The 13348-nt window shown below is 54.2% G+C and overlaps 1 protein-coding gene across 1 annotated transcript; it reads right to left on the bottom strand.

The window, feature by feature from the left end:
• Positions 1 to 295: 295 nt before the first annotated feature.
• On the bottom strand, positions 296 to 2611 carry irf2bp2b (interferon regulatory factor 2 binding protein 2b). Its single transcript, XM_029528575.1, has 2 exons — positions 1732 to 2611; positions 296 to 1502 (listed from the first exon to the last, which is right to left on the bottom strand). The coding sequence occupies exons 1-2, from the start codon at positions 2495 to 2497 to the stop codon at positions 745 to 747; spliced, it is 1524 nt and encodes a 507-aa protein (XP_029384435.1). The 5' UTR covers positions 2498 to 2611; the 3' UTR covers positions 296 to 744.
• Positions 2612 to 13348: the final 10737 nt, after the last annotated feature.

The following is a 13348-nucleotide window of genomic DNA, read 5'->3' as shown; positions in this document are numbered from 1 at the left end:
TCCCCGCCGCAGGACACGAGGCTCAGCAGAGCGACCTCGGCCCGCCTACGTGTAATTCACTGTACAAAATGTTTATGCAACACACTCCAGCCCTGGCCTTCACCCCCCCCCCCCCCCCTCCTCTATCTCTCTCCTTGACTTCTCTTCCACCCACTCTTCCCTGGAAGCCGGTTTTTTCCTGTTGGAAGGGATTGCATCATGACTGATTCACAATCAGACCATGACTCTCCGTCCAACTCCTGGCTCGCCACTTATGGAAAACAAGCAAAGCACAGAAACACTGGAGGAATTATTACAAGATCTGAAACTGTATTTGGCAACTTTTCTCTTAAACAAGTGCGTACATGTACAGCTAGAAGCAGCATTTCTTCGTTTTTTTGGGTTTTTTTTATTAATTTTTTGCCAAGTGCTCAGATTAGTCACATTCTATGTTTGACAGGGACCGTCTCCGACCTAAAGTACACTGAGACTGAAGAAACAAGTGATGGGGGGGTCTGTCATTGGGTACATACCTTCTCATCTTCAAAAATATAAACACAATGTATTGAAAAAGAAAAAAAATCAAAAAAAGTATACAGCCAAGTTTACGAAGTATACACTTCCCTTATGTCCAATATGTACAGGTCAGTCAGTCTCTGAGCCAGCTGGAGGATTTATCACTGGGGGGGGGGGGGGGGGGGGGGGGGGGTTGAGTGTTTTGTCCCGCTGCAGGTGCCGTAGTCGGATTATAAAAGGGAAAACATTTCAAGGGTCCCTCTCCTTTTTAACCTTTATGTCCCCAGCCAAGATGGTGGCTATTTCGCCCTGCATGAAGGCCCAGGGCACGTTGGAGCCAACCAGCGGGCACCGCTCCCCGCTTGGGCAGTACACCTCGCCGGTGGCGCCCTGCTGTTTGATGCTCTCCCGAGAGCAGGGGAAGCAGAACTTGTGCGAGGGCACCGACGGGCACTGCACAAAGTGAGTGTCCTCCAGCCGCTCATGGCACAGGGTGCAGCACAGCGGCACGCTGCCGGGCGGCACAGAAGAGTCTGGAATGCTCTGCGGCGGTGCGTGGGGGTCCATTCCGCCTGGCGCGTGTGGGGCAGAGGGGTTGGTGATTCCTGGGCCTTCCCGCTGGGCGAGCCGCCTCTGAGAGGCCGAGGACGGTGACAGGGGGCTGCCGCTGTTCCGCCGTGCCCCCGATGTGGTGGAGTGTACCTGGTTGGCATCCTTTGGCGAGCCTGTGCCGCCTGCGTTGTCAGTGGCCAGGATGAGTGCCGCCATTGGGGACTGACCGTTTTGAGCTGTGGCTGCCTCAGGGGGCGTGGTGCGGGAGTGGGGCGATATGGTGGAAGGGGGGGCGGTGGAGAAGCCTGGTAGGGCAGCCGACGGCATCTTCAGGACCTCGGAGGGCGAAGGGAGCCACGGCTGGCCCTCGCCACCGTTCATCTTGGGGACGCTGCCTTCACCGTCTGGCTCTGGAGAGGCCTTCCGCTTCATGCTGCGGGGGTGCTTCCCCCTGTCTGAGGGAGACGGAGAGGGAGAGGGGGGTTAACACGACCACAACACCACGCACTGGATGAATACTGACACCGGAAAATGTGTGCACCAAGATGAGCAGGCGTGCTGGAGCCGCATGGCCTCAGCGGCCCCGGGGTCAAACTGCTGACACACCACTTCATTTCCTGTTGACACAGCATTCCAGAACCAGGACAGGAAAACCGGAACAGCGGAGCGCCGAGTCGGTCTTACCTGTCTTGGAGGAGGTGGCTCCGGGTTCATAGCCCATCACTCTCTGCATGGCGGCCTCCTTCTTGAACCGGCTGTCGAAGGAGTGCAGCGCCATCATGTCCCGGACCGTCTTCCCTTTGCCCATCCAGTCCTTGTGGCCGTCCGTCAGCTCCGACAGGCTGTCCGGTCTGTGTTTGTCTTTCAGCTCCTCCGGACGCTTGCCGAGCTCCCCGGGGCCCGGCGCCACCAGAGCCCCGGGCAGACCCATCTGAGCCGGGCGGCCGTTGAGCGGGTGGACGGCGGGCAGACCGCCGTTCACCAGCGGCACCAGGTTGGGGGGAACCGCGCTAGTCCTGCGGGGGTTGGGGCTCTGGCGGTTCAGCTCCGGGGGCTCGTCGGGCTTCGGAAAGCCGTTGGGCACCGGGAGGCCGTTGGCCTGCCTGGCCGCCTGGTACTCCGGTCCCAGCCGGGGCGGCCGGTCGGACAGCGGGTAGCGGTCCAACGGCTGCGGAGGCCGGGAGCCCGAGTCTCCGGCCGAGTGGTTCATCTCCTTCCCGGCGTGCTGGGGCTTCCCCGGGCCCGGAGAGCGGCCGTCCTGGAAGCCGTGCGCCCGCTTCAGCTGCCGGGCCGTCTCGATGACGAACTCCACCCGGTCGGCGCCCTCGTAGTTGACGCAGCCCCGGCACACCGGCTCGGTGAAGTCCCAGATCATGGCCCACGGCATGCGGGGCAGGTCGCACAGGTAGCAGGACTGCCTCCGGGAGGCAGCGACGGCCGCGGACGACATGTTTCCCCGGTCGGAGTGGCTGCAGGTCGGCCGTGTGTCCCGTCAGAAGCCGGCGGAGCTCATCGTCCTTCCGTCCGGGTCCGCCGCGCGCCGCAGTCTGGGCTCGCGCCTACTCTCGGCGAGAGCTGGCGACGTGCGGCCGTGACGTCACCGGGCTCGCGCTCCGGGGCCCTGAGCCCCGAGGCGCATGCGCACTCAGAGGTGGTGTGTGCGCGAAGAGGCGTCACTCCGCCCGCTGAGACAGAAACATTTAGAACATGTCTGATCTGAGGCATTCAACTAGAAATGTCTGTTTAAACAGGATGTATGAATATCTTTGAACGTTTATTCCTGGAAATATTGTTTGAATTGAATTAAATGTATTGTTATAGTGTAGAATCACAACAGAGTTACATAATTTCTCAGTTTCGGATCATTCATTCATCCATCTTCTTCCTCTGATCTGTTTCCGGGTCACGTGGGGTTCTGGAGCCAATCCCAGCTCACCCTGGACAGCCCTCCACTCAGACCGACGGACAGTTGAACTATGAACCCAAACAGGATGTCTTTGGAGGCCGCAGGCCGGGAACCCAACACAGGACCTCCATGTTGTGGGGAAACAGAGCTAAACACTGTGCCAGTTTTGGAACAATAAATTAATCAATAAATCTATCTTTCAAGTTATTTGATAATGAAGTAACAGTAATAGAAATATCTTCCGTGCTATTATAAATATGAATGAACTGAATCTGTCTTTGCAATGTTTGTGTTTGAGTCCATACTGAGAAAAAACTTTTGGCATCGTTCTCTGTGACATTTTACCCATAAAGCATTTGTGTGTTTTTGTGTCATGTAGAACTGAACTGATGTTTGCAGTAGCTCGTCTCCTCTCTGACAGACTGAGACCAGGACTCAGAACTGGGAGTCTTGGGTGATGTGAATCTGCAGTTTCAGGAACACAGAGCTGTGCAGGACCTGATCCAGATCCTGATCCTCTGATGCATTATAGTCCCAGCTCCAGGTATAGTGACGTCACAAACTGTGAACCTCCCACTGGATCCTCCAGGCGGGTTCTGCTGGTCTAGACTCTGCTGGCCTGTTCATTTGTCTTTGGGTTAAAAATAGTCGGTTTGCTGGGACCTGGTTCAGAGAAGGACTTGATGGATCATTTTTCTGACCCCCAATGAAACAAATTCAAACCAGTTAAAAGAGCGAAAACATGGACCAGGTCTGAGTCTGGATCGAGGCTGGTTTAATGGAACAGTGTGATTTCACATCTCAAACAGAAACACAAACATGAACCACATTTTCACAGAACCACAATTGACTGAAACTACAACAAACAAAAGATAATACATACTCTCTATTTCTCTGAACATGAAGACGAATGTGGAGGCAGAAATTATGAGTTCACTTCATGAATTTGAGGAAAAATGTGTGACATTTTGTCAAAGCTGAAGAAAACACAAGCTGATACAACGAATCATAGCAGAATCAGAGGCATTTTTCCCATAGACTTCAATACAAGGGAGGAGGGGGACTTTTTGCTTTGTGTCCCCTGAAGGTCTGAATACCTGGAGAGTCATTACTCCCCCCTGAAAACAGGAAGTGAACTGTGTAATAGGACCATGATGCAACAGGAGCACCATACCGTCACCGACTGGGTTTGATTAAAGAGTCTGGACGACGGATGTGACTGATACTGTGGGGGAGGGACAGTGGGGGGGTGTTGCTGTCTCTCCTGTTTGGTTTCAGGCAGACTGTGCCTCAGGGACGAGCTGATGAAGCTCTCTGCATGCTGTCTGATCAGTGGGGTCTTTAAATAGCCCCCCCCCCCCCCCCCCCCCCCCCGTCCCCAGGGGTCAACCCTGTCAGTTTATTCAGCTTAGCGGTTTCACATGAGGGAGGAAGTCGGCACGATGGGAACTCGGCTCAGGAGGAGGCGGAGCTGAGGGGGGGTGACGCCGAGGTCACACTGAGGCTTCAGAGTCTACCACTGATTAACTGTTTACAGTCACTGTCAGTCCACCTGCTGACCCGAGACCTGCTCCAAGACCTGGTCCTGCTGGTCCTGTTGGTCCTGCTGGTCTTGTTGGTCCTGCTGGTCCTGCTGGTCTTGTTGGTCCTGCTGGTCCTGCTGGTCCTGTTGGTCCTGCTGGTCTTGTTGGTCCTGCTGGTCCTGTTGGTCCTGCTGGTCTTGTTGGTCCTGTTGGTCCTGTTGGTCCTGCTGGTCCTGTTGGTCCTGTTGGTCTTGTTGGTCCTGCTGGTCCTGTTGGTCCTGTTGGTCCTGCTGGTCCTGTTGGTCCTGTTGGTCCTGTTGGTCCTGCTGGTCCTGTTGGTCCTGTTGGTCCTTTTGGTCCTGTTGGTCCTGCTGGTCTTGTTGGTCCTGTTGGTCCTGCTGGTCTTGTTGGTCCTGCTGGTCCTGTTGGTCTTGTTGGTCCTGTTGGTCCTGCTGGTCCTGCTGGTCCTGCTGGTCCTGTTGGTCCTGCTGGTCCTGTTGGTCCTGCTGGTCCTGCTGGTCCTGTTGGTCCTGTAGGTCCTGCTGGTCCTGCTGGTCCTGTTGGTCCTGCTGGTCCTGCTTGTCCTCAGGTCAATAGAACCTGATGGTCATTTTTAAAATGGGGTGGGTTAGCTGGGGGCTGAATTTTTTTTCCGATTGGAAGTGTCGCCACAGTGACCGGGGTTCATCCTCTGGGGAGCAGGACTGGTTCAGTGTATACATCTGCTGTGGACGGATGGACACTCAGGTGGACTGTTGGGGTTCATCCCACTGGGACCACAACCACCAGAATCCAAATTATTTGGAGCAGAGGAAGTTCGACATCAAACAGAAACGTGTCGAACGTATCGTCTGTTCTTCATCATCATCATCGTCACGCCAGCGTTATTAAGGGGCAGCAGCTCAGACTTCCTGCTCGCTCCCTGAGGCTCAGCGGTGACACCAATCACAGCTGTGACCATTGTTCACAACTAAAGTCTGGTGGGTTCATCCTCTAGGGACAACGAATGTGTGGAAATCCACCTGAGCCTCGGTGCCCCCCCAGAGCAGCCTTTACAAAATGGACGGCCAAGTCAAATAAACTCAGGCTAAATCACTTTTGGATGCTTTGCATGTGGAATCTAAGCGGCAGTGATGTCACCGAGGGCGAAGTGAGGAGACAAGAGAAAAACAACCCCCCCATCCTAATCCTCTTTGCAGGCCTGTGGGGAAAGGTCGGCCAGCTGCCAAGGCAAGGGCTGCTGGGAAAACGTGGTGGATGCCAAGCGGGAGTGGTGGTGGCGGTGGCGGCAGCAGCGGCCGTGTTGCACACATCTTTGTTCTGCTAGAGGCCTCGATTCAGATTTTATGGTCACACTGGACCGAAGCCAGACTGAAGCTCCACCCACTTCCCCTTGCTCGCTCCTCTCTCTCACTCTTTGTTTATACACTTTAACTCTTGCTCTCTCGCTCCGTCACACAAAAAAACCTCTCTTACTCGTTTGGCGCGACACTGAGCCAAAGGCTTCCTGCCAAACATTGGTCAGTTGCCATGGCATCAGAGAGAGTGTGTGTCTGTGTGTGTGTGTGTGTGGGGGGGGGGGGGGCAGAATGTTGAAGTGAGCCAAGAATAATGACTCACCCCTGGAGCCAGATGTGCCACATCTGCAGCCATGATGGGGATTCTGTGTGTGCAGGGGGGGTTGCCAATTTTGTGTCTGTGAATGTGAATGTGTGTGTGTGTGCGTGTGCATGGGGGGGTCAAACAGTGAGGAACGGGGGGGGGGGGGGGGCCTCTGGAGGGGAAATGATTGGAATTTCCCAGGGAGAAAGAGAAGGGAAGCTGAAAAGCAGATGGAGGGAGCTGTTCCTGGGAATCAACCGACAGCGACGGCGATGATGATGAAGATGATGAAGATGATGGCGGACAGAGCCGTCCAGCAGCTGGAGTCTTGCCAGCTCTCCTTGTCAGGAAAATGTTTCCAGGCCGCAGACGATTTAAGAGGTGGAGACGGAGCCAAACTAGGACCTTCTCACTTTTTCCTTCAGTCTTTCCGAGGAACGGGGACAAACTGCTAAAGTCATCAGCTGGGGTTTAACTTTCATGGCGTCTTCCACAGCCTCCCTGTTCCTGCCCCCCCACCCTCTTCTTCTTCTTCTTCTTCCTGACTGCGCTGCCAGACTTCCTCAGTTCAGGTGCAGAATGCAGCTTTGCCAAGAATAACATCAGCACCACACAACAAAGTTCAATCGTGATGTAACCGCGGCCTCTGGAGCAAAAAGCTGCAAGTAATCAGAGCTTACATAACGTCCCGACAAGCGTTGACCAAACCACAGGTTCAACTCTGCCAGGCTGCCGACATCAAACACTCGGCTCGCCACAAGCTCAAAAATGGCGATGGCATTGGGCGTAAGGTGGAGGGTGGAGTTTCTCCTCCGTGGTCTGAGACAGTAAGCATGTGAGGAGTGATCTGACTCAAAAACATCTGATCTGAGATCAGAAAAGAGCTGATGGAGGACCGACACCATCAGTCACACGCACACTGGTTGTCCTTGCTGAGACAGATAAGCTGGTGTTATTGTGTTATGTGATTAGCAGCCCCGCTATATTGGCCGGCCTGAAGACTCAGCACTCTAATTGGAGGAAGCAGAGAGAGAGAGAGAAGTGACAAACTTTACCAAAATAAAAGTCCTCCAACAAACGACAGCATTGTGTTTTGTTTCCTTCTCTGTTGATGAAGCTAACAGTCTCAGAAGATTTGTACTAAGCTAAAGGCTAACCATGTAACAGCCGCAGCCTTTATTCAGACACTGAGCCTGAAAACCAGCCGTCAGCACTTCTGGAACGTTATGATGTCACAACAAAGCAGTCACGGCCTTCAGCCGGTCCAAAATAAGGACTTTTAAATCCAGATACTTCAAGTCTAATATAAATCAAAACTTCAGCCATTTTCCTAAACAAAGGTAAAATAATCTGTTTCTGCCTGGACGGTCATGAACTAAAGAGACGCAGACACTCTGGACGTTTTCCACCATCAGCTGGTCCGGTCTCTGAGGTGGGAGGACTGAGAGTTGGGCTGGGATGCAGGACAGAGAGGAGGAGGCCGACTTTGTGGACCGGGACCTCAAAGCCAGACTTCGGATGTAAGAGCAGGATGACATCATCCACCGGATTATTAAAAACCTCTGACTGTACATAAAGATGGATGTAGAAATTTAAAGAGTGCCATTTTGGCAGCGTCTGACTCCGCCCTCTAACTTCCAGCTAACCTTAAAATGGACACAGAGGTGGAGCTGGAGGGCTCACCGAGACTCAGTCAACATCAACACAGATCAAGAAAACAAACTCTCTTTTTCTGACTCTCTAAATTGGCCCTTCAGATCATTCCTGTTTGTGGAGGCAGAAGAATAGATGACCTTATTATTGTTGGGATGAATGGTTTGTTTGAAACAAAACGAAAAAGAAAACCATCTGGAGAAGTGTTTTCCCCTCCGTCCTGTGGTGGATTTCCTGCCAGCAGGTGAGCAGCTTCACTTCTCTCTTTAAACAATGACGGACAATCAGAGGAAACGGCGGCAGAGGAACTTACCAACACGCCTCAGTTTCCCTCCCCCTGATGTTTGTCTGAGCTCAGACTCTGTGATCACCAAAACATCAAAACTTGAAAAATGTTAAATCAACTCATCATGAAAATCTGGTCAAAATGTGTGTTTTCCAGTTTTTTTTCGCTCAAACGGCCAGTTTGTGTCAGCCATCTTGTCTTTTTAAATCAGTGGAAACCAGATTGGGAGGAGGAGGTGGATCTAACCTGCTCTATACTGATCCTGATTGGGTGTCTGCCAGTCTGTCAGTCCGACAGTATCCCCGCCCCTAACCCCTCCCCCTTCCCTCTAAATGGAGCATCTTTTAAAAAATGAATAAAAAAAATCATGTGTTGAAGACTGAGACCATAAATTCATCAGGAAAGTGTTTTCCCATAGACTTCAATATAGATTCAACACAGTCTTCTGTTTCCAGCCCTGGGGGTCGGTCTTTTCCTGTGGATCGGACATGCCTGGTCCTGGATCAGGGAGAGCGGGTCAGTCAGGAGTCAGTGGGACGGTCTTTGACACCGCAGCAGTTTGTTCGTTGGACAAAGCTTCCTGTCTCCTGTTACCGAACGGGCTGAACCTGAGACCGGTCCTGGTCTCTGACGGATCCTCGTCCCCTTCAATGCTCTGTCTGTCTCGCCTGAGTCCGTGGCGGCCCGGGCCTCTCACCTGTCTCGCTCCCATTGTCCCTCCTCTATTGAGGGAAGGAGCGTAAACCAACACTGGCGTTCCCATTCGGACTCAATATGGCGGAGACCTGACACCATGTGAAGCTCCAGCTCGCCTTCTCTCAGAAGGATCCTGTTCCCGACGCAGCTCCGCGTCAGGGAGGGGGAACAATGGAGGAAGGGATAGGGGGACAACGGGGGAGACGACGGGGGAGACAACAGGGGAGACGATGGGGAGACCACAGGGGAGACAACGGGGGAGATGACGGGGAGACGACGGGGGAGATGACGGGGAGACGATGGGGGAGACAACGGGGGAGATGACGGGGAGACAACAGGGGAGACGATGGGGAGACCACAGGGGAGACAACGGGGGAGATGACGGGGAGACAACGGGGGAGACAACACGGGAGACGATGGGGGAGACAACGGGGGAGACGATGGGGGAGATGACGGGGAGACGACGGGGGAGATGATGGGGGAGACAACGGGGGAGATGATGGGGGAGACAACAGGGGAGACGACAGGGGAGACAACAGGGGAGACGATGGGGGAGACAACGGGGGAGACGATGGGGGAGATGACGGGGAGACGACGGGGGAGATGACGGGGAGACGACAGGGAGACGACGGGGGAGATGACGGGGAGACGACAGGGAGATGATAGGGGGACAACGGGGGAGACGACAGGGGAGACAACGGGGGAGACGACTGGGAGACAACAGGGGAGACGATGGGGGAGACGATGGGGGAGACAACAGGGGGGACAACGGGGGAGACGACGGGGAGACAACGGGGGAGACGACTGGGAGACAACAGGGGAGACAACGGGGGAGACGACTGGGAGACAACAGGGGAGACAACGGGGGAGACGATGGGGAGACAACGGGGGAGACGACACGGGAGACGATGGGGGAGACAACGGGGAGACGACACGGGAGACGATGGGGGAGACAACGGGGGAGACGATGGGGGAGACAACGGGGAGACAACGGGGAGACGATGGGGAGACAACACGGGAGACAACGGGGGAGACAACGGGGGAGACAACGGGGGAGACGACTGGGAGACAACAGGGGAGACGACAGGGGAGACGACGGGGGAGACGACGGGGGAGACGACGGGGGAGACGACGGGGGAGACAACGGGGGAGACGACTGGGAGACAACAGGGGAGACGATGGGGGAGACGATGGGGGAGACAACAGGGGGGACAACGGGGGAGACGACGGGGAGACAACGGGGGAGACGACTGGGAGACAACAGGGGAGACGATGGGGGAGACAACAGGGGGGACAACGGGGGAGACGACTGGGAGACAACAGGGGAGACGATGGGGGAGACGATGGGGGAGACAACAGGGGGGACAACGGGGGAGATGATGGGGAGACGACAGGGGAGACGACTGGGAGACGACGGGGGAGACGACTGGGAGACGACGGGGGAGACGACTGGGAGACGACGGGGGAGACGACTGGGAGACAACGGGGAGACGACGGGGGAGACAACACGGGAGACAACGGGGAGACAACGGGGGAGACAACGGGGGAGACGACTGGGAGACAACAGGGGAGACAACGGGGGAGACGACTGGGAGACAACAGGGGAGACGACTGGGAGACGATGGGGGAGACGACGGGGGAGACAACAGGGGAGACAACACGGGAGACAACGGGGGAGACGACTGGGAGACAACAGGGGAGACAACAGGGGAGACGACTGGGAGACGACGGGGGAGACAACGGGGGAGACGACGGGGGAGACAACAGGGGAGACAACGGGGGAGATGATGGGGAGACGACAGGGGAGACGACAGGGGAGACAACAGGGGAGACAACAGGGGAGACGACGGGGCAGACGACGGGGGAGACGACACGGGAGACAACAGGGGAGACGACGGGGGAGACAACAGGGGAGACGATGGGGGAGACAACAGGGGAGACAACGGGGGAGATGATGGGGAGACGACAGGGGAGATGATGGGGAGACGACAGGGGAGACGACAGGGGAGACAACAGGGGAGACAACAGGGGAGACGACGGGGGAGACAACAGGACTGAAGGGACCCAGTTGGCCGGCTCTGAGGAATAAATCTGTCGGATTTTTCCTCTGTGTTTGTTTAAACGGAGGAAAAATCACACTCATCATTTTTTCCTGGAAACAAAATGAGCTCAGCTGAGCCGACGGCGCTCTGATCAGTTTTGGCTCCAACACGGTCAGGAGACGTCAGCCGGCGAGCCTTCATCCCGCCGTTGATGTCATCAACAGGAAGGAAAAAGTGAAACTGCCTGTTGAGCTGATTTCTGTCAATTCTTCTGATTTCATTCAAGACTGAAAAATATCGATGACATCATCAGGAACTTGACTTTCATCACATTGGTGTGTCTCCGCCCCAGTTCTGATGTCACCAGCTCCAAGCGTGGCGCTCCGTCTGTTCGCCAACAGTGTTTTTGAATTCAGGCTCCAGGCGTGAACCCTGATCGGCCGTACCAAAGAGCTTTTACTACCCACAATGCATCTGATGCAGAACGAAGTCAGACAGGCAAACATGCCAACATGGCCACCACGTCACACCTTCTGCTTCCTGTTCAAGGACAGCTCGGTTGTTTCCCATCATGCCTCAGTCTGATCTGAACCGGGTCACTGTTACCTGCCACAACATCCACACACACTCTGTCAGCAGTAATGGAAACCAACAGCAGCCCGAGGGGACGTCACAGAGGACGACGGGGAGGACGGAAAAGGGGGGGGGCTTCACAACAAAGGTGTGGGGGGGGCAGAGCTGTTCCTGAGAACTTCTAGTCTGAGTTATTTCTGTCACGACTCCCAGAGGACGTGAATCTGTGTGTGTGTGTGTGTGTGTGAGAAGCAAACAGGTTTCTGTCCTTCAGAGGACTCTCAGCTCAGAGAACGTTCTCCCGATCAGTCTTCAACACAACATGATGTTGGGGGGTCGGGGGGGCGGGAACAGCTGGTGGAGTCAGAATCCTCCTTCGTGGTTTAAGAACAAAATAAAAGACTTCACTGACTTTTACCTGAGCAGCTGTGAACAAGCACTACACAAAATACACACAAACTCGTCCTCAGTGTGCTGTCCGTCCATGTGGGTGGGTCACACAGCACCCCCCACCAAAGACGTCCCTGATTTGAAAAGGCCAACACACTTCTATTTTATTCTGCCTCTCATATCCGCACACACAACACAACACACAGACACACACACACACACAGAGATTCATGTCCTCTGGGAGTCGTGACAGAAATAACTCAGACTACAAGTTCTCAGGAACAGCTCTGCCCCCCCCCCCCCCCCCGCCCTCCTCCAGTTTCCTCCAACAAGGCCGGTCATTCATCAGCCTCACAGGTCGACATGCCTGGATTTGGATCAGTGCTTTTAAAGAGCTGCACAATGAGCAGACTGTGTGTGTGTGTGTGTGTGTTTGACATATTCACACCTGAATACTAATAAAGGAGAACCACACTGACTGGGGGGGGGGGCACTGTGACCTCATTAACCCCATAAAGGTCCATGTTGTACCTCCACTGTGTTATTTTGAAGGGCTGATTTCCATAAGAAGATAAATGTGTGTTTTTGTGTTGTTTTTTGTGTACTCCCTCTCTCAGGGTCTGGGCCTGTTGAGGGTTAACATGAGAGACAACCGCCACCGACTTTCTGAGGAACTGCTCCGGCATTGTGACATCATCAGCCGGAGTCGGTTCTGCTTTTTGTTTGACAACATTGAGACGTGTCATGAATCGGCAGTGACTCACATCCAGTTTGGTCAAATCATCGTGGGCAGAAAAGATTCAATTAAAAAGGTTGAATATTTCACATTCATCCAACAGTGAAATATTTCTGCTCCAAATTGAAATCTAATATCTGTAAATATTGGAATATTTTCAGAGACCAAACATAAAGATTTCAAAGTTTGTTCGGACTCAAACTACTCAAACTGTTTCCCAACACAAGAACTGAAGGGAATCGAACCAGAGACCTCAGACAAACATGGCTGCTGCTCGCTGATGAAGACAAACAGGTCAGGCCTTGACAGGACCAGCAGCCAAAATGATGCATTCAGGTGCACTGTGGAATAACCGCCTCCTTCACAGTGTCCGCCTGAGAAACAACATTTCCCAGGAGTCATTGCAGGCTGGTAATAAGGACGTCATGGCAACAAACCTCCCAGCTGAGTCTGAGGATCTCGCTGTTAGCATCAGTGTTAGAAGACGGTGAGCAACGTGGCTCAGCACAAACATGGTGGACTGACCTGAGGCTGCGGCCACAAAAGGAACCATCTGACAGGAAGTGGCGGCTTGTGTTCTCTGGGAATTCCCTGTCCTCGGTTTTGTCTCTCAGGCAGCAGTGATGTCAGAGGTGAAACTTCAGCTGCCCGGTGCAAACATGTCTGGCCTCATTTCCACTTTCACTATGAGAGTGTGTACGCCTGATGCTGCAGAGCATAAACAGGAAGTGGGGGTGGAGTGGACGGAGAGAGTGGTGGAGGTCAGGTTGCATCAGCGGTGTCTCTGGATGCCGCTCGGCTCCATGTCACCAGGAAATGGAGGACATGAATCTGAGGTCAGAGGTCACTGAGGGTCAAACGTGAACTCACGTTAGCAGCAGATCCTTTAAGTCC

The sequence above is a fragment of the Echeneis naucrates genome, chromosome 1 (genome assembly GCF_900963305.1).
Source record: "Echeneis naucrates chromosome 1, fEcheNa1.1, whole genome shotgun sequence".
Lineage (NCBI taxonomy): Eukaryota > Metazoa > Chordata > Actinopteri > Carangiformes > Echeneidae > Echeneis > Echeneis naucrates.
Note: the sequence above shows the minus strand (reverse complement) of the source record. Positions and strands in the feature narration are given on the sequence as shown.